The sequence below is a fragment of the Myxocyprinus asiaticus genome, chromosome 19 (assembly GCF_019703515.2).
Source record: "Myxocyprinus asiaticus isolate MX2 ecotype Aquarium Trade chromosome 19, UBuf_Myxa_2, whole genome shotgun sequence".
NCBI classification, from domain to species: Eukaryota; Metazoa; Chordata; class Actinopteri; order Cypriniformes; family Catostomidae; genus Myxocyprinus; species Myxocyprinus asiaticus.
In genome coordinates, this window is record NC_059362.1 from 47,907,822 (window position 1) to 47,933,467 (window position 25,646).

General features: G+C 37.8%; 2 protein-coding genes across 4 annotated transcripts in view; one reads left to right on the forward strand and one right to left on the reverse strand.

Moving 5' to 3' along the window:
- The window catches only part of LOC127409695 (CLOCK-interacting pacemaker-like), a 287,186-nt gene that overhangs the window by 109,957 nt on the left and 151,583 nt on the right, over positions 1-25,646 (forward strand). The window contains exon 5 of one of the 2 annotated variants that reach the window (XR_007892026.1): positions 17,496-17,605. The exons of the other annotated variant lie outside the window; for it this stretch is intronic. The gene's annotated coding sequence lies outside the window, so the exon portion shown is untranslated. Of the gene's footprint in view, positions 1-17,495; positions 17,606-25,646 lie in introns of those variants that run through there. 2 annotated transcript variants of the gene reach the window in all.
- Positions 5,048-25,646, reverse strand: part of LOC127409688 (ena/VASP-like protein) — an 89,331-nt gene continuing 68,732 nt past the window's right edge. The window contains exons 4-13 of one of the 2 annotated variants that reach the window (XM_051644432.1): positions 18,775-18,838; positions 16,922-16,989; positions 16,019-16,272; positions 10,431-10,522; positions 10,074-10,116; positions 8,685-8,733; positions 8,472-8,532; positions 6,934-6,994; positions 6,779-6,836; positions 5,048-6,679 (exon numbers count right to left, since the gene is read on the reverse strand). In XM_051644432.1, coding sequence (XP_051500392.1) covers positions 6,642-6,679; positions 6,779-6,836; positions 6,934-6,994; positions 8,472-8,532; positions 8,685-8,733; positions 10,074-10,116; positions 10,431-10,522; positions 16,019-16,272; positions 16,922-16,989; positions 18,775-18,838 — 788 coding nt within the window. In that variant the 3' untranslated portion in view covers positions 5,048-6,641. The remainder of the gene's footprint in view (positions 6,680-6,778; positions 6,837-6,933; positions 6,995-8,471; positions 8,533-8,684; positions 8,734-10,073; positions 10,117-10,430; positions 10,523-16,018; positions 16,273-16,921; positions 16,990-18,774; positions 18,839-25,646) is intronic. The other variant, XM_051644433.1, reaches the window with a different exon arrangement.

Consider the following 25,646-nt stretch of genomic DNA (forward strand, 5'->3'; position numbering starts at 1 on the left):
CACGTATACACTACACGCACATATACAGTACACTCATATACACACACATACACTACACACACACACGTATACACTACACACACATATACAGTACACTCATATACACACACACACATATACAGTACACTCATATACACACACACACATATACAGTACACTCATACACACACACACATATACAGTACACTCATATACACACACACACATATACAGTACACTCATATACACACACACACATATACAGTACACTCATACACACACACACATATACAGTACACTCATATACACTACACACACATATACAGTACACTCATATACACACACACACGTATACACTACACGCACATATACAGTACACTCATATACACACACACATACACTACACACACATATACAGTACACTCATATACACACACACATACACTACACACACATATACAGTACACTCATATACACACACACACGTATACACTACACGCACATATACAGTACACTCATATACACACACACATACACTACACACACACACGTATACACTACACACACATATACAGTACACTCATATACACACACACACATATACAGTACAATCATATACACACACACACATATACAGTACACTCATACACACACACACATATACAGTACACTCATATACACACACACACATATACAGTACACTCATATACACACACACACATATACAGTACACTCATATACACACACACACATATACAGTACACTCATATACACACACACACATATACAGTACACTCATACACACACACACATATACAGTACACTCATACACACACACACACATATACAGTACACTCATATACACACACACACATATACAGTACACTCATACACACACACACATATACAGTACACTCATATACACACACACACATATACAGTACACTCATATACACTACACACACATATACAGTACACTCATATACACTACACACTCATATACACACACACACATATACAGTACACTCATACACACACACACATACACTACACACGTATACACTACACACACATATACACCACACACGTATACACTACACACACATATACAGTACACTCATACACACACACACATATACAGTACACTCATATACACTACACACACATATACAGTACACTCATATACACACACACACGTATACACTACACGCACATATACAGTACACTCATATACACACACACATACACTACACACACACACGTATACACTACACACACATATACAGTACACTCATATACACACACACATACACTACACACACATATACAGTACACTCATATACACACACACACGTATACACTACACACACACACATATACAGTACACACGTATACACTACACACATACACCTCTCTCTCTCTCACACACACACATATACACTACACACACACACATATACAGTACACACGTATACACTACACACACATATACAGTACACTCATATACACACACACATATACACTACACACCTACATTACACACATGCACACACCCCTCTCTCTCACACACACACACGTATACACTACACACACATATACAGTACACTCATACACACACACACAACACCTCCTCTCTCTCACACACTCATATACACACACACATACACCTCCTCTCTCTCACACATATATACACTACACACACGCACATACACTACACACATATACACACGCACCTCTCTCTCACACACACACATATACACTACACACACATATACAGTACACTCATACACACACACACATATACACTACACACGTATACACTACACACACATATACAGTACACTCATATACACACACACATATACACTACACACACATATACAGTACACTCATACATACACACACATATACACTACACACGTATACACTACACACACATATACAGTACACTCATATACACACACACACGTATACACTACACACATACATTACACACATACACACACACCTCCTCTCTCTCACACACGGTCTCTGCAATAATAACACAATGACTCTCTCCATTGACATGAAATCATGTCACCACTACAATCCTCACACACACACACACACACACACACGTCACAAGAGTGATGAGGAGTCGGACGCACGCAAAAACAGAAAACGTTTGTATTTCACAGCCGAGTGTCTCATAAAAACATGAATCACATGATCATTAATAATTAACTGATCTTAAAAACTGAAATGAGTTCTGTAGACAAATATAAACTGTGTGTTTTAATGTCATGACAAAACTAACACTGTATTTCTTTTGTACATGAAGATCTACACAAAGAGAGAGTTCTCATTATTTAATACACTGTAGTTTTATAAATAAAATGTGGAACATACTGATAATAAAGAATGACTTTGTGTGTCTAAACGTACATTAAAGTTCTTGAAATGTGTCTGAAATATCACGTGACTTTCTTCATTAAAAGTACTTTTGAAACGGTCAGTTTGTCATATCAAGTGCAGATTTACTAACAATTAATAATCAAACGTGGGTATTTTTGTTACCATCATGTTTCTAAATATAGTTTGTGGACTTTTGTCATTCAAGTCACTTCACAAGCCAACTGAAAATAACCTTACATCAACTCTTCTATATATAGACAATATATTTTTGTAATTTTGAAATAGCGCACAAAAGACATAAATAAATGTAATGTTTATATTCTGTCAGCGGATTCACTTTCATGTGCTTGACTACACACGTTTGGCCTCATGGGGACAATTTTGGTGAATTTGTAAATATAATATTAGCCTATATTATTTTATTGAATTATATTTTGAAAGAGTTTCACAAATGAAGGCTATTTAAAAGACCATTTAAAGGTTTTTTTTATGGAAAGGTCTACAAAATATTTTTCTACTCCCTGAAAGATATTACTGAAATAAGTTTTGTTTTCATTTTGTTTGTTAGTTGTAGTTTTTCATTACATTTAGTTTATATTTTAGTGTTAGTTTTTATATCAAGTGATACATATAGAATGGGGAAAACAGGCATTTGTGCAATGTGGGTCATACAGCTGGACACTCAAATGTACAGTTTGTAAATAATACTTATAATATTAAAAATCTTCATTTGGGGTCTGGGTATCTCAGCGAGTATTGATGCTGACTATCACACCTGGAGTCATGAGTTTGAATCCAGGGTGTGCTGAGTGACTCCAGCCAGGTCTCCTAAGCAACCAAATTGGCCCGGTTGCTAGGGAGGGTAGAGTCACATGGGATAACCTCCTCGTGGTCACTATAATGTGGTTCTCGCTCTCAGTGGGGCGTGTGGTGAGTTGTGCGTGGATGCCGCGGAGAATAGCGTGAAGCCTCCACACACACTATGTCTCCGTGGTAACGCGCTCAACAAGTCACGTGATAAGATGTGTGGGTTGACGGTCTCAGACGTGGAGGCAACTGAGATTCGTCCTCCGCCACCCGGATTGAGGCGAGTCACTACGCCACCACGAGGACTTAGAGCGCATTGGGAATTGGGCATTCCAAACTGGGGAGAAAAAATAAAAAATAAATAAACTGAAATAAAACCAACTGAAATTCATTACTTATATTACAGTAGAAGAAAGCACATAATTCCATTTTAAGAATGCTTCTTTTTTTACCGAACTCTTTACTGCTTTAGTGTTAGTCTTGTCGCATCTCTGAAAACTGAACATCAAACAAAACTCTAAACCAATTACAAATGAAATATGAAACAAACCACTGATTGACAGTGTGAGACAGAATGAGTGAAAAGACTGTGTGTGTGTGTGTGTGTGTGTGTGTGTGTGTGTGTGCTGTGTGTGTGTGTAAGTATGAGAGTAAGTGTGAGAGTGTGTGTTTGTGAGTGTGTGTGAGAGTGTGTGTTTGTGAGTGTGTGTGTGAGAGAGAGTGTGTGAGAGTGTGTGTTTGTGAGTGTGTGTGTGTGAGAGAGAGTGTGTGAGAGTGTGTGTTTGTGAGTGTGTGAGAGAGAATGTTTGTGAGTGTGTGTGTGTGAGAGAGTGTGTGAGTGTGTGTGTTTGTGAGTGTGTGTGTTTCTTGTGAGTGTGTGTGTTTGTGAGTGTGTGTGTTTCTTGTGTGTGTGTGTGTGTGTGCTTGTGAGTGTGAGAGTGTGTGTTTGTGTGTGTGTGTGTGTGTGTGCTTGTGAGTGTGAGAGTGTGTGTTTGTGTGTGTGTGTGTGTGCTTGTGAGAGTGTGTGTGTGTGTGTGTGTGTGTGTGAGTGTGAGAGTGTGTGTTTGTGAGTGTGTGTGTGTGTGTGTGTGTGTGTGTGTGTGAGTGAGTGCGTGTGAGTGTGTGTGTGTGTGTGTGTGTGTGTGAGTGAGTGTGTGTATGAAAGAGAGAGAGAGAGAGAGAGAGAAATACTTTGACAAACTCTCATGCCACAGTTCTCCAGTTCAGCAGAAACAGATCAAATGCAGGTGTTACTGGGGGAGGACAATCATGCATCAGTTGCAGCTAAATTCAGAAACCAATCACTGCCTTAATGTTCTTCAGTCACAGTATTTTTATTTTTTTATGTTCATAATGTCTTGTTAAATGCTTATTTTATATTATATTGTATAGTGTATATTGTTATTATAGTTTTTATTTTATTCATTACCTGGCACCTTATTTGAATTCTATTTTTATTGTTATTTGTTACTGTTTTATTATTATTATTTGTCTTGTCATTATCTATCAATATTGTATGTAAACACAATCATGCTAATAAAGTACTTTAAATTGAAATAATTGAATTGAGAGAGAGAGAGAGAGAGAGAGAGAGAGAGAGTCAGAATAAATTACTGGATATTATATTGTTTCTGTTCTCTTTGTTTTAACATCATGCATTGGCAACACAATGAACATTCATTCATTCCAATAAAGGTTCAGTGTGACATAACTGAAGTCCCAGAGGCTAGCAGGGTGACCAGATTTTTAATGTCTCAAACTGGCACACCTGGGGGGTTTGCGATACATGTATATATATATATACATATATCGTATTAAAATATGTATCTAAATTCAATGCAACATCTTTTAGTATGTGAAATGTTATTTTATTTTATTATATATTGTTTTATATGATTTTAACCACATTTAGATATTTGTCAAATGTACAAATTCCATATAGCCTATTCTATCCATATGATGTCATATTGCATGTGTAATAATGATATGACTTGTCAGTGCTTGAAATTTCTTGTCAACTACACATTTTTACACAAAATTTGCAACATTGGAACTTAAAATACAATTCCACATTTAAGTGCTTGTACTATTAAAAATATACAGCTGTCTGAATATGACCTGCAGTCTCTTATTTAACACTGTGTCCATGGGAAAGTGAACATTTACAGTGACAGCAAAACATTTCAATTCCATTTTCACGTGTTGTGCATTTTGCTCATTCTCATAGTGTTGTAGTTGCAGTGAATTATTGAGGCTTAATGTCATTTTTATGCCATGTTGTTCATAACAGTTGTCAGTTGAGGGCGCTGTTTTGCTGCTGCTGTTTTTAACAACTGTTTCAGCACGATGTCGGTCTCAATAAATCTCATTTGGTATCTTTGGAGGGTGGGGTTTTGGAAAGAGGGGGCGTGGCTAATCCAACAGCTCAGTTTGTGGGAATTCTAGAACGCCATAAATTGCTTACAGCACCTTTAAGTGAGTAAAACATTATTCAGTGTGTTTTTTTTTTCATTATAATAACACTCACACAAAGACAGAAAAACAATTCATTCATTTGTAATTCATCATTATTTCCACAAGGAAAAACACCAGCTCATTTATCCAAGACATCATTCACAGTTTTATTTCTATTCTTTTTTTTTTTTATGTATATCGTTTTTATTTTCCAAAGCAGGAAGCACTTGGTCAAACAGAGAAATCATAAAACAAAACAATACTTCACCATGTCCTTGCAGCCAATAAACATTTTATTAACAACATGATCACAAATACTGTGGTGTACTGATGTTTTTTTGTTCTTTTGATTGTAATAACTGTTGAAATACTATGCTTCTTTTTCAGGTTCAAAATGATAAAAAAAAAAAGTGATTAAATACATATTATTTTATGGACAAAAGGATACAAAAAAGAAAAAGAAAAACTTCTTAAAACAACTTACCAAGAGGTGATGAGACTGAAAACTGAAAATGTGCTTAAAATGAACGTTTTAACACAAGCAAAGGAAAACAGAATAAGAATAATAAAAAAAGGCTAACTTTGACATGCAATGATATTATTATTATTATAATTATTATTTTTTATTATTATTATTGACCTACGTTCTATGTCTACAACACTAGTACTACTACTATAATTATTATAATAATAATAATAATAAATAATAATAATAATAATAATAATGCAGACAAAAATGAAAAGAAAAACAATGTTTCTTGTTTTCTCAGTTTTTCTAAAAGACGTTGTAAAGATCGATGTAAAGTAGAATACAGTAAATCAGTGCAAGTGTCCTTCACGCATCACATCTAAACTCAACGTTCCCGTCATGTTAGAGCAAAACCGTCTGCTTTAATACGGCAGTAACGTTGATGGACATCATCAGATCATCATCTTCTCTGGTGAGCTACAGCAGGTTCTGCAGGTCGTTTGGGTCTCAGTACTGATGGATCATGAGGGGATGAACATTATGTTGTGCTAATTCTACTGAGTTCATGTCTAATGGCTGAATAAACAACACAACAATCATTAGTCACACTAATACATCAATCATGCAAAAATGTTTTTTAAATGAACGTTATAAAAATCAATAATCTCAACACACCATCAATGATCTCTTCTTTCACTTTGTGCAATTCACGAACAACTTCTTCCAAGATTTCCTGTTGAAACATCCATTTATATCAATAAAAACCATCATCACAATTGCACTGAGCAGTAACACACTGATGAATGAGTGAACTGAATGTTGTTCTTCACCTGTTTCATTCTGTCAAAGTCTAAGGCGTCTGCGTCATTGATGCTCCCTACAGGTCGAACCCTAATGAGGGAATGAAAACAGCATATTAATATTAACTCTTAAAGCTTGCCGGCGGGCCCACAAAAAAATGAACAATTGTCAAAATATTAATAACTACAGTCTTGACCAACACAAAATAGGTTTCGTTTGAAAGTTTAGAAGCTCTACTTTCCAATGCATGTAGACATTATGACCAAAACTGAACAAGTGCTTTGAAATTTGCAGATAAATCAAAAGTGTTGCGTTTTTATAATTTAGAATGATGACTCAAATGACACAGAATGAAACTCATTCTGTGAAATCTCATTACTAAAATCATGTCTGCATGCTATGCAAACCTTTAGTCATTGTTATGTTTGCATGTGTAATTAGTTCTTATGTATAATTATTATGTTTTATTTGTTTGGAGATGTTTTTGGACACTATGATAAATTATTTTTGTAATGCTATAACTTATGATTGCTTTGTCATATCAACACAAACTTTTACTCTTTTACAGTTGACATGATTGGGAACAAAACAAAAGCAGTTTTTCAGAGCCACCTTATTTACACCCAGAGATATATAATGACAAATCAGAAAAATAAGAAAAAATTTTTTTTTTGTTTTGGCTAAATTTTTTGTTTTGATTTTTCAGCAGAGTCTCAGAATGTATCATAATCATTAAATTTTTTACATAAAGTTTTCTTTACAATGATACCAAATGCTAGACCCTACATATACATTATATATATATATATATATATATATATAAATATATATAATTTATTTTTTTGTCAACTTAAAAGCCTTTAATTTTGGGTATGCCACTGAAACAGGAAATCTTTAAAAACACCATCAGAGCTTAAAAGTACGTGTATTATTTACATATTGTAACGTTGGTACGTGGAGAGGAAGAGAGGAGTAACTCTTCAGTCTTTTAATGGTAGACGCTGGAGTGGAACAAATGGCATACAAGGAATCAATCTAGGAAATATGCTGGAGTGAAACGCTACAAAGTAACAACTCAACATAACAATTCAAGAACTGACAAAGGAATGGACAAACTAGAGGGTATTTATACACAGGTGCAAATGAGGGAATGGAGGACAGGTGAGGAGGATTGGAAACAGATGGCAGTGATGAGGGCAGTGCATTATGGGAAATGTAGTTGGGGAAATCTGAAGACAGAGGACAAAAACCATATCAAAATAAGAGTCCTTGGAACAGAATGGTGAATAACTGTGACACATATATGTGCCACAATATTGTTTGTCTACATATCTATAGTTTTTTTTTTTTCATTTCACACCTGACAAACTTCTTTTTGTCCAATGTTTCGTTTGAAAAGTGTGCTTGTGCAACCTTTCTATCAAATAAATGACATTCTCTGATATATTGATATTTTTTCCAATACAATAACATTCAGACTTTATAGAAAAATAGATATATGTTTTATTTATGAGTTAAAAAGGTAAAATATATTCAATATTCAGTATGTCTGTCTCTGTGTTTTCACCTGGACACCAGTGATGATCTCTCTGCAGAGTTCGCTCGATCCCACGGCTTCTTCACACCATCTGCAGGAGAAAACTCACACTGAACACTCTTCTAAATGATCTGATCAGAATTATGAGCTGTACAATTCAGATCTGAACTTCTGCTTCAGTTAAATACACAAATCTTCTGATTAAAACTGCACATGTGACTCATGATATAGATGATAAAGTACCTGAAGCGTTCTGCCCGCGGGACATGGGTGACGATGAGTTGGGATCATCCTAAAACAAATTAGTATGGATTTGTCAAATAGTTATTAAAGTAAAGTATGTGTCATTTAATGATTACGGCTCAATGGCATGATGCTCATTTGTTTGTCTGGATTTATTAAGTTATTAAAAATGCCATTCACACAAAACAATGACTTGAATACATCTCTACTATGATGAGCAGTTTTCAATTACTGAGTTCAAAGTCATTTTGAGATTTTTTATGGGGCTTAATGTAAAATATGTCTGTAAAGATAAGCATCATAAAAACTACAGAAAAGTAGTTTGGAAAAATTCTTTATTATTTCTTCTTTAATATAAGCAATTTTGAAACAATTGTTTTAAAATATTATTATTATTATTTAAAAAACTTTTGTCCACCAAATCAACATCAGGTGGTGAAACCAACATGCAGGTCGCTATTCTGTTATCATGTGACAATCAATAAATAAAAAAACATGTTTGTGCGGTTATAAAAATATCAGATATTTTGACATTTTTTATGAAAAGGCACATATTGTTCAGGTCAAATAGAGAAGCCCTCAAAAAACGTATTGATATTCGTGACTCAAAAATTCATGATATTTGTAAAAAAACAAAAAAGAAATTTGTGAAAACTTTTTTTTAATTAATTATTACGTTAACTCAAGTTCAAAGTGCAAGGAAAGTATTTTAATAGAAATTAAAATTCATCAAATATTTTTTTTTGTAAAAAAGTCTGTAAATACGTAAAACAAACACAAATATAAAGGTTCTATGAAACTATTATTTTTCTCATCTCAGGCATAGTTTCTATTGTATTTTCTTTTTTATTTTCTTTTTTTTGGGGGGGATTTTTCCCCTTTTTCTCCCAACTTGGAATGCCCAATTCCCAATGCGCTCTAAGTCCTCGTGGTGGCATAGTGATTCGCTTCAGTCTGGATGGCAGAGGATGAATCTCAGTTGCCGCCGTGTCTGAGACAGTCAATCCGCGCATCTTATCACGTGGCTTGTTGAGCGGGTTGCCACGGAGACATAGCGCATGTGGAGGCTTCACACCATCCACCGCGGCAACCACGCTCAATTCACCACGCGCCCCACCGAGAACAAACCACATTATAGCGACCACAAGGAGGTTACCCCATGTGACTCTACCCTCCCTAGCAACCGGGCCAATTTGGTTGCTTACGAGACCTGACTGGAGTCATTCAGCACACCCTGGGATTCGAACTAGCGACTCCAGGGGTGGTAGCCAGCGTATTTTACCACTGAGCTACCCAGGCCCCTGTATTTTCTCTTTTTAAGATTCGAGAGAATTTCCCCTCAGGTATGAAAACAGAACAATCAGTCCATCCGTCTCTCTCTTTACTTACATTTTGGCCATCTCCATCTTTCTTTTCATCTACTGCTCTCCGTCTATAATGACAAAGAAAGTGTGTGTCTATATTATTAGGTCTACAGGTCACATTTACACTCAACATAAAGTCTTATCTGCTTCAGAAATTGCATGGAAAAAGAAACAGTAACATGTTTCCAACAAAGTAACTGATCTGCTGATACTCAACGTGAAACGTATAGTTAATGTTCAATGTACAGCAGAAAAACTCTCCTGTCACTCATCGCTTGTTGTGTCATGACTGGTGAAGACACAGACTTACTTGGAAAATAATGCTTTTCTTTCTTCAAGCTCTATGTCAATGTTTAAGTTTAATCTATATAAATCTGCTGACCTCCGTGCGAGCAGCGCGTTCATCTCCTCCATCAGTCCTCCACTCGTCCGGTTGACATCGGTTTTGGCTCCAGACACAGAGTTTTCCTCAGGCTGCAGATACACAACACATTACTGTACACAGTTACTATGTAAAGATTAATGCAGCATTCAAGTCGTGTCGGATTTATTATTACGTGATGGGAACTAGGAGCTGTTCACATCCTCGCATTTCGGAATTTATTTTCGTTTCTATGTTAACACTCATAACACCAAAACGGCTCTTTTGTTGATAGATGTTTATCACTACATTAATTAATTAATTAATCTCTACATGTTTTTGAAAAGTGTTTAAGAACAAAGAAAGAGCTTCACTGGCATAATAAATATGCATATTAACCTCATGTGACCCGGTGTCCACATGTGTGGACGTTGTATTTTGGCTTCGCTATATGCAACACATAATTTAAATGAATAAAAACTGACTGAATACTGTTCACAAGACTCTACACTGTCATTTAAAGGTTAAATTTCTGCTGCACCGAGTCACATGACACAACAACATGATGTCGATTTCCTTGAAGTGCTCCTACGGATGCAGCGCCAACAAAAGTGCATCTGGTAAGAAATGTCTTTATGTTTTTTTTCATCTAAACCTGTTGGGTTGTAAAGAGGAGAGTCTGTAGTTTCGTTTGATATGCCGCTTTAAAAAATCTGTTCATTTTTCACGTGTCAGCACACTGATAAACATGATGTCCACATATGTGTATTGTGGGACATTATTCCCTCAAAAGTTGAACTTTCAACTCTAACACATCTGTGGGTCATTTCACTTAATTTTAGTTATATTTTGTTATTTTGTTATCACAATACGGTTCTATTCATTAACATTAATAAATGCATTCTTATATTTACTGTGTATTACCACATTGAGACTAGTTAGATGCATCTAAAAACTGGAAAATGTGTCTTTCAGAGGCTTTATATGGAGTTAGGATGAAAATAAGGTGCATTTCAAACTGTTCTGAGACCAGTGCAGACAGACAGCACACTGGAGGTTAAGTCATTCACTAAATAGGGAGCAAGGGAGCATCCTATAGCTCTCTATGCAGTTAAGTGCATTCACTCCTAAAATCTGATCAAAAGTTCAGTTTCAGGCTGCAGATGATGTTTGGATCACTCAACATGTTTGACAGACATGTGACAATGATAATCAGTACATAGATTCAGAATTTATAATGTATCATTTTATTTGAACATGGTTGACAGTGATTGGATGATGCTGGACATTACTTTGAATCAGAATTAATTATGCTAATTTCTGATGTAATGCCTGTGACATCTCAAAAACATGAATAATCAACACTCCTGGACACATAATAAACTATTTGATGAAAACAATCAGACTTTCTATAGTTTGGTGTTATTTAGAATTTCACAACTTAGTCCCGCTGTCCACATATGAGGACAACATAGGGATTTTTTTGTTGTTTTTTTTTTGTTTGTTTGTTTGTTTATAAGGGGCTACTAGTTACAAATCAAAAGGGAAATGGAGAATGCACACAGCAGTCACACGGGAGTCTCAGGAGGTTAAAACAGAAATATGTGTTTACTATATTTAACTGTTGATTCTTTGTACATGACGTCACGATGGTCAATCTGTGAAGACGTGAACGATTTATACAAGTCAGAATCTTGTAATTATGGCAACTCCGACAGGAAACAAACATACGAAAACTCTGAAATGGATATGTTTATTATTTACTTTATATACTGTCTTTCTTTCATTGCAGTTTGATTGTTTATTTTGGTACATGGTATTTCAATGACCTCTTTTCCTCTGCAGATTTTGTTCTGATTTTATGTACAATACCAGTCAAACGCAGGTTTGGATAGAATACTTAAAGACAATAATCTGTGCTAAATACTAAATACTCTCTTAAATGTACAGTATTCAGTAATGTATTCCCATACATCACATACAAAAGTTATGTACTCAGAATAGTTTTAAAAATAAATATTTATAAAGGCAAAGCACAACTGGAAGAATTATATGTCATTATTATATTATCTGAACCGCTACATCTAAACAGCTATTTGTCAACAAACTTCATGAATTTAGCACTGCCTTGATTTCTTTAAATAAGATGTGGATTTGGATGCTGATGTTTTTCTCTATGCTGTCTTTCCCTCCAAGAACCAAAAGCTTGAGTCTTAGCTACCATGCACAGTTGTTTGTGAATGTTCAGAATGGCATTATGAATGTTTTAACTATTTTTAATTTAATTTTAATCTTCTTAACCCATTATTTGATTGGACTGACAAAGATTAACCCTCCTATTGCGTCCAGAATCTGCATACACCTTTTGCATTAGCGGGTCAGTTTTGACCCGGCGGAGTTTTAAGCTTATAAAACATTCATAATCCAATTGTTTTCACCAAAAACCATATTGTAACTCATTTTTAACTTCTTAGCTGTTCATACATGTATAAAAAAAATAAAAATAAAAAATATATATATATATTTTTGGCATGTTAACTGAAAAATATACATGTTATTATGCATGATGTAATTTTTTTTTTTTTTTTTTTTTTTGTATTCTTTAACATTTCAAAATATACATTAACTACAGCTAAACCAGTGTGATACATGTGAAGATATATATTTTTATCCAGGTTTATATGAAATTTCATTTGAATATAACATTGCATTAAATTTATATAAATATTTAAATGGAGAATTTCTAGTAATTCTAAAAACACAACTACACAACATCTGTACTTGTATACAATGTTTTTATACTAAAGTTATTCTGTTTATTGCATGAACTGCTGAATGTTAATGTGTGATTATGCTGCAAGCTGGTTCAGAGTAAAATGTGGACTTCAACTCTCATTCAGACTATGTGTGCTTGAACTTTTGCTCTTGCCACACCTCCCTTTAGGCAGTTTATCCTTTTAGATCATTTATGTTTGTTACATCTGTTTTGTCAGTTCAGTGCCCGTGAGACTGTATGAGTGTGCAACAAGATGCAGTCCCATTTTGAAACAAAAAAAAAGTGTGTGTGAGAGTTTGGGAAAGAGGGTAAATGTAAGTATTTTTAAGAAAAATCTAATTCATAAATGTGCGAAAATATCTGCATAATATCATGTGTAAAGTCAAAATTGATGCCCGGGTCAAAATTGACCAGGGAATGCAAAAGATGCAACAATTTTATAAAAATGGTTCTCTCTCTTAAATAATTTCTTCTGAAAATCTGAAAAAATGAATTATGTTAATTTCGGTAGTCTTGACAAAGTCACAAAGTTTGGTTCCCGTATAAAAAACTCAGCCTGGTCTCATGAAGCGCTTCATAACATGTTTGGCTGCAATTTTCAAGTGAAATATCCAGCAGGGGGCGCCAAAACCGAGCGAAATAAGGTTGCAATCAGACGAGGTTTTTAAGGTGAATTTGAAATGGAGGTTTTAATAAAACGTACCTCCCTAACCTACAACTTTACCCTAAACTTAACCAATAGTGTCCGAAAAGAGAAATGAGAGTTGAACAAAACAGACATCCTTACCCTTAACCAACATCTAACCTTAACATGTAGTGTTTTAAAATGCAGAAGCAAAATGAAAAGCGCATTTTCTGAAGCAACCACGTCAATTCGTGTCACGTGCCAGCTTGAGCTCTTGTCTGGTCCTCTGAGTCCAAAGTCCAACGCCCTATCAGGTGGGCTACCGCACAAGCTAATCATATTGGAATAAGTGTATATATATTAAGGTGAGTCTGTAATACAAGTGTTAAAATGTATCATTTTTCAAAAGATGCGTTTGAGTAAAAGTGTGTTGATATCATAACATATCATGGTCTGAGTAATAGAGAGAAATATAAGTCTTTATAAAGTCATAATCAGCCACTGAAGTCGAGATTTGAGTGAAAGTGAATAAAACACACAGTTGTTGTAGCACCTCTAGTGTTCATTTCACCTGGAAACTGCAGGGAATTGTACCTGGAGACACGTATAACAAGTTTTGCAAAAATGTATATAGAGTCACGTTTTCACTATGAGACCAGGTTGAAAAAAACTATGTGGTATTTAAAAAATTATGATTTACCTCTACAGGGTCAAAACTGATTTTCTATATTTTCAAAAGTGATAACTGGAGGCCACTTGCAGAAATTAAACATGCAAAATAGTGAGGTTCTGTGAAAACAATTTAACATATGAATTATTTAAACTAGGTTTGCTCCCATATTTGAGCCTATTTGTTTTACTTTGTATTTTCAACTACTTTTATTGCTGACACTTCTTTTTTGAGTGCTTTAAATTATTTTACTTAATTGCCAATTTTAGATGTTTTGGTGAATCACTTTGTATGCGATTTTAAATAAATGTATTTACACAGCAATTACAATCGCGAGAAACAATGTATCATGCACTTGTAATATGTAATATTTGTGTAAAAATGTGTCTGTATTGATTCTGGTGCACAGCTGACAGCGTGCTGATTAAGACAACAACATTCTGGTACGGTTGCCAGATATTCAATCCCAGAATCATTATACAGTACATGAATAAGACGCTATATTTACATTATCTAGTGTGTACCATTAAACCTTTTGGTGACTGCGGTCCATTTTTTAAGTATCCCAAAAACCACAATCCACGATACTATAATTTTAACCTGTGATTGTGTTTTCAAACAAGCCCAATTTGGCATGAAAACCTGGCAACACTGCTCACGCCGAAGAGAGAGCGAGAGGACAAGTGTGCTTCTGCACTGTTTAGAAAAACAACCAAGTTTCTCACCTGATAGACAAGAATGTTTTTCCTTCTGCCTTATTTTGTGTTCATTATGAGAGAAGTATTTTAAAATATTACAGCAAAATGTTATAAAGTAACTGTATTCTTAATACAGGTGCTTGGAAAAGTAATGAGGGCTGATTACAGTTACTTTATTTTTGTATTCTGAATATGTTACGCCATTACACACCTACTCATTCTTTATTATGACTATTTTCCAGATTTTATAAAATCATTCAAATGATAAAATAACACAAATAGAAGTATGAGAATTAGATAGTGACCAAAAAAAAAAAGAATAAATAAAAAAGACTCTTTGCCTAGAACTCTGCACACTCTGCTGCAGCCAAGAACGCGATTGGCCAGAGCTGTAATCAATCAAGCGATCTGCCTCGGTAGGACTGTAATTGCCAAGTACGCGATTGGCCACTGCTGCTATCAATCATGCGAGTCTGAGCCCCCCACCTTTCCCTTCCGATACAAAACTCTTCAGATCTGCGTGGATCACAAAAGTTAACAATTTTGGTTTTAAAACTGTTAATTTCGCCAAATGGTGAGGAGTTTACATCCCTGAATAAACATTATATGTCTCTTTATTTCTTCTGCTCTAACTTCTGTACAACTGTAACTACTATTGGAGGTTGGCAGTGCGATACTGCAGATATTATTGACTTTTGTAGGACATATTGCTTGTGATGCTCCTCTTTTGTAAGTAGCTTTGAATAAAAGTGTCAAGTAAATGAGTAAATGTGTCAATTATCAAGGTGTTTACATCTATATTTTGAAAGTATGTATAACATGGTGTATAATTCGCCTGACCCTCTGCACGCGGCGTAGTTTGGCTCCAGCGATCATGGCAGCGAGGCCGGTGGGCGCGTTAGATTCATCCTGCGCAGCTCTGTAACCCCCCACAGGCAGAGGAGGAGGAGGAGGGGGCGGAGCTCCAGCAGAGGGAGGGGGCGGTCCCGGAGGGGGCGGAGGAAGAGGACATGGCACGGCCATCGACAGAGGGGGCGGCACTACAGTGGGCGGAGCTACTGACAAAACGGCTGGGTGACCCTGAAACGGGGAACCTGTAGAATGACAAAAACATGAGTCAGTGTACAAAAGGAAGTGATGTCATGTCTGGTTTACTGATAAACTGACTGAAAGGGCGGAGCTTTAGGAGTAAAATGTGAGATGTGTTACATGTTGGAACCATAAAACACTACAGAACCAAAAGCTTTATAATCTTTAGTGATAAACAGCAGTAAATGTATTTTCCTAGAACAATGAAATGTAAAATACTTCTGGGAACACTTCAGTGCCGATTCAAATTAATCGGTAAATCAGTGACTCACTAAAATAAACCAGAGTGTCTGTATATGTGTGTGTGTGTAAATGTAAATCCATGTTTATCATGTCAATATATTTTTAAATCTTGAAAGTTATTGCTCCAACTGAATTTCATGTTTTGTGACCCTGTTTACAGCTTCTATTAAGATGCATTTAAATAACCAATAATTCATAATTTTATAGTAATACACTGATGTAGTGACTGATGTATGTTGTCATGAAATCAGAGACTCTCCCCTCGAAATCTGAACACAGATTTGCGACGCATGTTGTAAGACGCGATGTGTCTCACCTGACCACTTGGGATTGGATCACCCAAAACACATGTTAATACCAGGTGTAGATGGGATTCTGTGTTTCAAACAGGTCTGTCCATGTGTTTATTACCTGAGTTGGACGATCGTCTCTCCCGCTCAGTATGCGCCTGCATCTGCTGCTGCTGCATCTCCATTTGCCTGCAGAGATAAAGAGCATGCACATTATCTCCATTACATCATACTGTACAATGTACATTGTAAAAATAATTGTCAAAATATTAATAACTCCAGTCTTGACCAACACAGAATAGGTATCGTTTGAAAGTTTTGAAGCTCTACTTTCCAATGCATGTAGACATTATGACCAAAACTGAACAAGTGCTTTGAAATCTACAGACAAATCAGAAATGTTCCGTTTTGATAATTTATAAAAATAAATTTGCACTGTACATATTACTGTAATCAGTAAAAACATCAAACTCATCAAACATGTGTCATATGTTGTTGGAAAGCTCTCAAAGAGTAGAATACAAACAGTCTATTTGTTTCACTCACAGACACAAATATAGCGAGTAATAGCTAAGTAAATATCTTTGATAATTATGTTTCATGTAAACAGGTGTTGCTTACATGTCGCATTTCTGCTTATAACTTGATGAAAAATAAATGGAACATAAAATATCACATATCATTATTTAGAGGAGGTGATTATCTTTCAAACGAGCCCACACACAAGATAATCAGATGTATAGATCATTAGATAATCCACATGAAGCACAATGTTACATATGACCACCAGGAGATGGCGCCAAATACATGACACAGACTCAATGATGACTCAAATGACACAGAATGAAACTCATTCTGTGAAATCTCATTAGTAAAATCATGTCTGCATGCTATGCAAACCTTTAGTCATTGTTGTGTTTGCATGTGTAATTAGTTCTTATGTATGATAATTATGTTTTATTTGTTTGGAGAGGCTTTTGGATAAATTATTTTTGTAATGCTATAACTTTTGATTGCTTTGTCGTATCAACACAAAATTGTTCTCAGATACAGTTGACATGATTGGGAACAAAACAAAAGCATTTTTTCAGAGCCACCTTATTTACACCCAGAGATATATAATGACAAATCAGAAAAATAAGAAAAAAGGTACATTTTTAGATGAATTTCTTTTGTGATTTTTCAACAGTTTCTTAGGCTGAGAGTCTCAGAATTTATCATAATCTATTTCATAAAAAACAATCGAAACATTTTCTTTACAATGATACCAAACGGTTGACCCTCCTTGTTTTTTACAAGCCTTTAATTTTGGGTATGCCACTGAAACATGACATCTTTAAAAACACCTTCAGAGCTTACAGGGGTTCTTGAGAAATATCTGAGTTCATACTGAGATCTCAGAGGTTGGTATCTTGTCAAATATGGGCGCAGTCTGAGACACTCTTGGGATCTCTAGAGGAGACACATGTGAGATTACTGGAGACACAAGCAAAAGTCTCCATTTAATCTCACAGAGAGAGACAGATAGTAAAAGAGAGAGAAAGACACACTTGTTAAACATTTATTTTATTTTATATTGTACAGTGTAGATTGTTATTAATATTTTTATTGCCATTACTGGCACCTTATTTTAATTTTACTTGCAAATGTTTTATTATTATAATGTCCTCTTTGTGTGTATTGATGCTTTGGCAATACTATGTAAACACAATCATGCCAATGAAGTACTTGCATGTAATGCACACTGAATGCATCGCTGCAGCTGCTGAGTGTGACCACTAGAGAGCGTCTGTATCTGACTTCAGATCAGGATTCATTCTACCTGCTAATTAATGTGCATATGTGTGTCATCCGTACATGAGACAGAAACTCCTTCATCAGGCCCTCATTCGATCTCCTTACACAGGAGTTTATGGAAACCTGTGGCTTCTGACGTTCACATTTATGTTTTTAAGTTTAGTGAATCAGTCTGACCTTCTTTGCACCTCCAGTTCTTCTGTGGTGGGTCCATTCTGGACTTGATGCTGGACAGCTGGACCTGAAAGAGACACAGAACAGTTTACTGTTAGAGTTGTGGAGCACCTGACGATTCTTGAGGTTTGATTCCGAGTCATGTCATGATGTCCTGATTCAGTTCCTCCTCTCTTTCACAAGTGTCGTATGATTATATGCCTTTAAAGAAGAGTTTGTTGACAAACAACAGAAGCAGCTTCAATGTCACTTCGATCATAGTGTGAGCAGATGGAGAGAATCACTGAGGTTCAGACAAATGAAGCTGATATTAAATATGAATTAGTCAATTATCAGATGCTTTTATTCAAAGCAACATACATTAAACCCTTCTGGAATAAACTGTTGATTAGCAGTCCATGATGGTGTTTCTGTAACACACCTTCTAGTCCAGCTGCTTATTTCATTGATCTTATACAACATTATTCAGACATAAGACATGACTTTAACATCAGATATTAGCACATGTGTTTCTAATATGTGCAGAACTGGGACTATAAAACATTTAAGAAGTTAGTCATGCTGCTGCTGAAGGTGTAATCTCATTTTTAGAAGTGTGATGAGTTGAATTCATACTAAACGCAAGCGTCAATGACGACAACACCTCATGACCACGATGAATCTATACAGTGTCACTCACAGACTGAACCTGCTGCCAGGAAACATCGCATTTATTCTGCATCCAAGCTCAAATTTTAAATCACATGCTGATTGGTCAATACAGTGTTCCAGTCGTGCTACACTATATAAATAAAAATACACAATATTATAACAGCTATGGGCTGATTCTAATAAAACCAGTCAAGAAAATGGTCATGTTTAACCCCAAATTAATTCAAATATATATATATATATGTATATATGGACCATTCGACAAAATGGGCTCAAAATCAGAGTTGGAAACATTTTAAAATTGGTGTTTTTTCCACTTAACTTTGTCCATATATATATATATTGTACCGTGTTTTGGGTCCATTTTCATATTATATTTTCAAACTTTTTTGTAATATTTTTCCTCTCCCAAAATGTCACTAGCAAAACATAGAAATGGACCATAATAAAAAGTATTAATAAAATAAATGCATCTTTAATCATTTGTTTCCATCCCCCCCATAAATATAATTTTTCATGAAATTAACGAAGATTTTCACAGATAAATCAATTAAAATTAATATTTTAACAATTTATAAGATTCAACAAAAACTAAATGCAATTTTTCTCTGTAAAGTGCATAAATTTGATCATACTGATTTGAGTGTGAATGATTTATGAAATTAAGCATATATTAATCATTATCATAAAGTTTTAGTTAATAACTTAATTTTACTTTATACTAAGCTTTGAACAGTTGTACCTACATAAAAACGTAATATTTTTAAGTTTATTTAATTTCAGAAAATATGTTTTTGGTAGTGACAATTCTAAAAGTTACACACAGTTTCTCCAAATTTTGGATCATATTTACTTCAAAATAATGGGATCTAACTACTCACCATACGACTCACTTCAGGGTAAAAAATGCAGGGGTGTGGCTGAAATCAGGCTCAAACTATTTTGTTGAATAAATTATGAATTTGTATATATTTAGCTAAATATTTTCTCAATTAATGCCTTGGGTTTCAATACATCATAACATATTTTTATGAAATATCCTACATCTGAATTCTTAACTATTATTTTTATGGTGGGACCACAGTTTAACTAATTCCACAGAATGGTGTCAGGGTTGTCGTGTGATCTGCTGCTGTTCTCCTTGTCTTTGTTTTTCCCCCTCCTTGTGTGTTTTGTTTTGACAGTTTATGCGGCAGCACACCCTCCATGCTGATTACTGCTCATCATCTGTTGCACCTGGTTTCTATGTTCTCTTGATTGCAGTCCCTTTTTGTTCTCCCTTTGTGGGCTGTCTTGTGCCAGATTGTTTTATGCTGTTTGCCCTGTTCAAGCAGCCTTATATTTCCTGTCGGTTTTGTGTCTTTTCTAGTTTTTGCTGTTTCTCATGTTGGACTTCTATCTCCAGGATATACCTGTATTTTCTGTCTGATCTCCAGCCTTGGATTTATCATTTGTTGGACTTATCTCTTCCTGTTGGATTTAGATGCCACAGTACTGTTTGTTCTCTGCCGGAGAAGATGTTCATCGTGTTGGTTATCTGTGGTTTTCTCTCAATAAATACTGTGTTATCATACCTCTGCTTCTGAGCCTTCTGAAACCTGACAAATGTACCTTAAATATCTGAAATTATATTTTGCATAAATAAATGAAGCCTGCATTAAGACTAAGATTTTCTGCAGTGTGACATTATTTCCAGGAAACAATTACTGCAACCTGACAAGACATTTTACTTTTTATATTTTCACTGTTTTTAATGATGATTCGGTCATTTGAAAGGTGGCACTGCTATGATGTTTAAATACTTTACAAATTTAAATCCTTTTTTGCATTGTGGTAATGAGAATTGGAGGTAAAATGTGCAAAACTGTCATGAAAATGTCACAGTGTAAAAAAAAAAAAAAATCTTAAAGGCTCTAAAAATAGACTTGGATATAGAAAACATTTATTTTCTATATGCAAAATATATTTCCTTCCGCATTTGTTTCTTTTGATTTTGGAGCCGACCAGGACATTTTCTTGACAGGTTTGGTAAGAATCACACTATGATGTGAAACAGCTTCTCCTACCTTTGAGCCTCCTGGTCCTTCTCTGGCAATGCCCCACAGTCCGCAACAACCCGAGCCCCAGATGAATCCTCCCGCTCCTTTCTCTGGGGAGGATGGTTCCTGCAGAGTATTTCTCTTCCAGTGCTTGATGTTCTTCTCATTGTAGCCGTCATACTTCCCAACTTAAGCTTCAAGAGTGGTGTTTGTCATTACTCACCTCACCGATAAGGCTTGAGATTGAGGCACCGCCATGTAGGATAATCGCAATGCCTGTGTGTTGTCTTTTCAGGAGTTTGATTTGGAATTCTGCAAGGTGTTTGACAACTCCTCTAGAGCCCTCTCGGATCTTTGTCAGGGTGCTCGGTCGGTCGCCGAATTCACCATGGAATTCCGGACTCTGGCAGCTTCTTGCAGATGGAACGACAAGGCTCAGTGGGATCGGTTTCTGCATGGGCTCTTGGATCATATCCTCAACGAGATTTACGCCTTGGACCTCCCCACGTGCTTCGACGACCTGGTAGACCTGGCCATCCGTATAGATAAATGGCTTGCTTTTCGCTGGTGCCGCAGCTGATCTCCATCCTCCCAGACTACGGTGCACCCAGCCGTTTCCACACTGTCCTCTGTGTCATCGGAGCATTAGTCTGAGACTGAGTCCATGCAGGTCGGGAGGACAGACCTCCCTCCTGAGGAGAAACAACGCCGCCTCACCCAGGGTCTCTGTTTGTACTGTGCACGCCCTGGCCATATTTCTGCTACGTGCCAAGTAAAAGCCGCAGTTCACCAGTAGAGAAGGGGATACTGGCGAGCACTACACCTTTGAGTAAATCCCCAGGACTTCCGAATCTCCTCCCGGCTCGACTGCAGTGGGGTACGTCAAGTCACAAACCTTTGGCTCTGGTCGACTCCGGGGCTGAGGGGAGTTTTATGGACGTTGAACTAGATTCCAAGTGGAATGTTCCCATCGTGTCTCTGGAGGAGCCTATCATTGCTCGCACCATCACTGGGACCCCCCTCTCTGGTCACCCACATCACATGGCCCCTCATCCTCATGTCTGGAAACCATTCTGAAAGCAACACCTTCCTCCTCAAGTCACCCTCCTCCCTGGTTGAGCTTGGACACCCCTGGCTGGTAGTCCATAACCCTCATATTGATTGGTCCACTAACTCTGTGCTGGCCTGGAGTCCTTTTTGTTTGTCCAACTGTTTGTCTTCTGCTGTGTCCCCTGTCAATTCTTGTTCTGTGTCACAGGATGAGCCGGTGGACTCGTCTGGGGTACCGGTGGCCTACCATGACCTGAGGGTGGTGTTCAGTCAGTCCCGTGCCACTTCCCTTCCACATCACCGCCCATACAACTGTGTGATTGACCTACGTCCAGGTTCTTCTCTGCCTCGAGGCCGGCTTTATTCACTTTCTGCTCCAGAGAGGGAGGCCATGGAAAGGTATATCAAAGAGTCTCTAGCAGCCGGTATCATCCATCCTTCCTCTTCACCGGCAGGGGTAGGGTTCTTCTTTGTGGAGAAGAAGGATGGTTCGCTCAGACCTTGCATTGATTATCGGGGCTGAATGACATCAAGGTAAAGAATCGTTATCCTTTGCCACTGATGTCTTCAGCTTTCGAACTCTTGCAGAGGGTGACCATCTTTACAAAGTTGGACCTATGCAGTGCTTATCAACTTGTCCTGATCAGGGAGGGGGATGAGTGGAAGGCAGCCTTTAACACCACTAGGGGCCACTTTGAGTACTTGGTTATGCCTTGGCTTGGCCAACGCCCCGGCTGTCTTCCAGGGGCTCGTTAATGATGTGCTTCTGGACATGGTCGTTCAGTTTGTTTATGTCTATGTGGATGACATTCTGATCTTCTCCCAGAGCATTCAGGACCATGTCCAGCATGTCAGGAGCATGCTTCAGCAACTGCTAGAGGACCGGCTCTTCGTTAAAGTTAAGAAGTGTTTTCCACATATAGTCGGTTCAGTTCCTGGGGTTCGTCGTTTCGTATGAGGTGTCCGTATGGATCTCAACAGGGTCAGTGCCATCTCAGATTGGCCAACCCCAGACTCCCGAAGAGCTGTTCAGAGGTTTCTGGGGTTTGCCTATTTTTTTCGCCAATTTATCCGGAATTTCAGTCAGCTCGCTGCACCTCTAACGGATCTCATCCACCAAATTTCCTTTTAAGTGATCACCTGCAGCTCAAGCTGCTTTTCTAAAACTCAAGATAAGCTATTGTTCAGCTCCCATTCTTATCTCTCCCGATCTCTTGAAACAGTTCGTGGTGGAGGTGGATGCATCAGAAGTGGGCGTGGGGGCGGTCCTGTCACAGTGTTCTTCCTCAGACGAAAGGATGCACCCGTGTGCTTATTTTTCCCATTGCCTTACACCCCAGGAACGGAATTATGATGTGGGCATTCGTGAATTGTTGGCTGTCAGGCTGGTGTTGGGTGAGTGGCGACATTGGTGAGAGGGTTCAGGGGTGCCTTTCGTGGTGTGGACTGATCATAAGAACCTTGAATATATTCGCACGGCCAAACATCTAAATTCCAGGCAGGCACGCTGGGCACTGTTTTTTGGGATTTTCGATTTCGTACTTTCTTATCAACCGGGTTCCAAAAACATCAAGCCTGACACTTTATCTCGATGTTTTGAAATCGAGACCTCCACAGAAGCCCTTTCTTTCCCTATCACGGGTGGTGTGCATGGTATCCTGCAAGGTGGAGTCCAAAGTCTGTTCTGCCTTACGAGGTCCCATTGTTCCCGCGAAGTGCCCAGCGGTCTGCTGTTTGTTCCGCAATCGGTCCACACATGTCCTGCAATGGGGCCATTCGTCCAACATAGCCTGTCACCTGGGGGGTGTCCGCACTCAGGCCCTTATTAGACTAGTGGCCATCGCTACCGTCTGTCAGTTTGTGGCCGCTTGCTCAGTTTGCGCTGTTAATAAGACCTTACAAAGCCCTCCGGCAGGGCTCCTCCAACCACTGTCAGTACCTTCGAGACCCTGGTCTCACAGTATCATGGATTTTCCCATGGCAACATGGTCATTTTGACCATAGTGGACCGGTTCTCAAAGGTGGCTCATTTTATTCCCCTCCCCAAATTACCTTCAGCGAAGGAGACAGCGCCTGAAGTTGTTAAACATGTCTTTCGCATCCATGGCCTCCCGTTAGATGTGGTTTTCGACAGGGGTCCCCAGTTTGTGTCTAAGTTTTGGGCAGAGTTCTGTTGACAGCTGGGGACGAAAGTGAATCTGTCTTCTGGGTTTTATACCCAGACTATCAGTCAGGCAGAGCGGGCGAACCAGGAATTGAAAAGGATGTTGTGGTGCATGGCTTTCTGCAATCCCTTGTCTTCAAACTCCCAACTGGCCTGGGAGGAGTATGCTCACAATTCCATGCGCTCATCATCTATGGGCCTAATGCTCTTTCAGTGTTGCCTGGGTTACCAGCCACCGACACCATTCTAAGCCCCCAGTTTACGTGTGTAAGTAGAAGGTCTCGTTGTCCACAAAGGACATCCCACTCTGACTCCCGTCGCATAAACTGGGGCCCAAATTCATCGGACCCTTGTCCATCACCAAGGTGCTTAGTCCGGTGGTGGTTCAGCTCAAATTACCCAATTACCTTAAGCGTATTCACCCCGTGTTTCATATGTCTAAAATAAAACAGTTTTTTCATTCTGAGTTACATCCCGCCACTCCCATCCCACCTCCCCCGCGCCTCGTAGAGGGCGCTCCGGTTACACTGTTATGCGCCTCTTAGACATTAGGTGGAGAGGCAGAGGGTTCCAATATTTAGCCGACTGGGAGGGCTATGGTCCTGAGGAGAGGTGTTGGGTTCCTGCGCGTGACATTCTGGACGGCGCCCTCATCGATGACATCCATCACAGTCGTGGTGGATCCACAGTGGCTGCCAGGAGGTGCCTGTGGGGTGGGGGGGGATACTGTCACGGTTGGTGAGTTATTCCTGTGTGTTTGTTTAAATTTTTCCCTCGTGTGTGGCCAGCTGTCGCTGATCAGTCGTATCACCATTGCCATGTCTACTCTGGCGCTTCGGCTGGGTGGCTGATTAGCGACAGCTGTTGTTCATATTCCCTGCTCTATTTTAACCCCGCTACACATCTGTTTCCTTGCGAGATTACTGTGTTGTGCCTCTGTACCTCACGTCCTCTAGCCTTGGTCTGTCTGT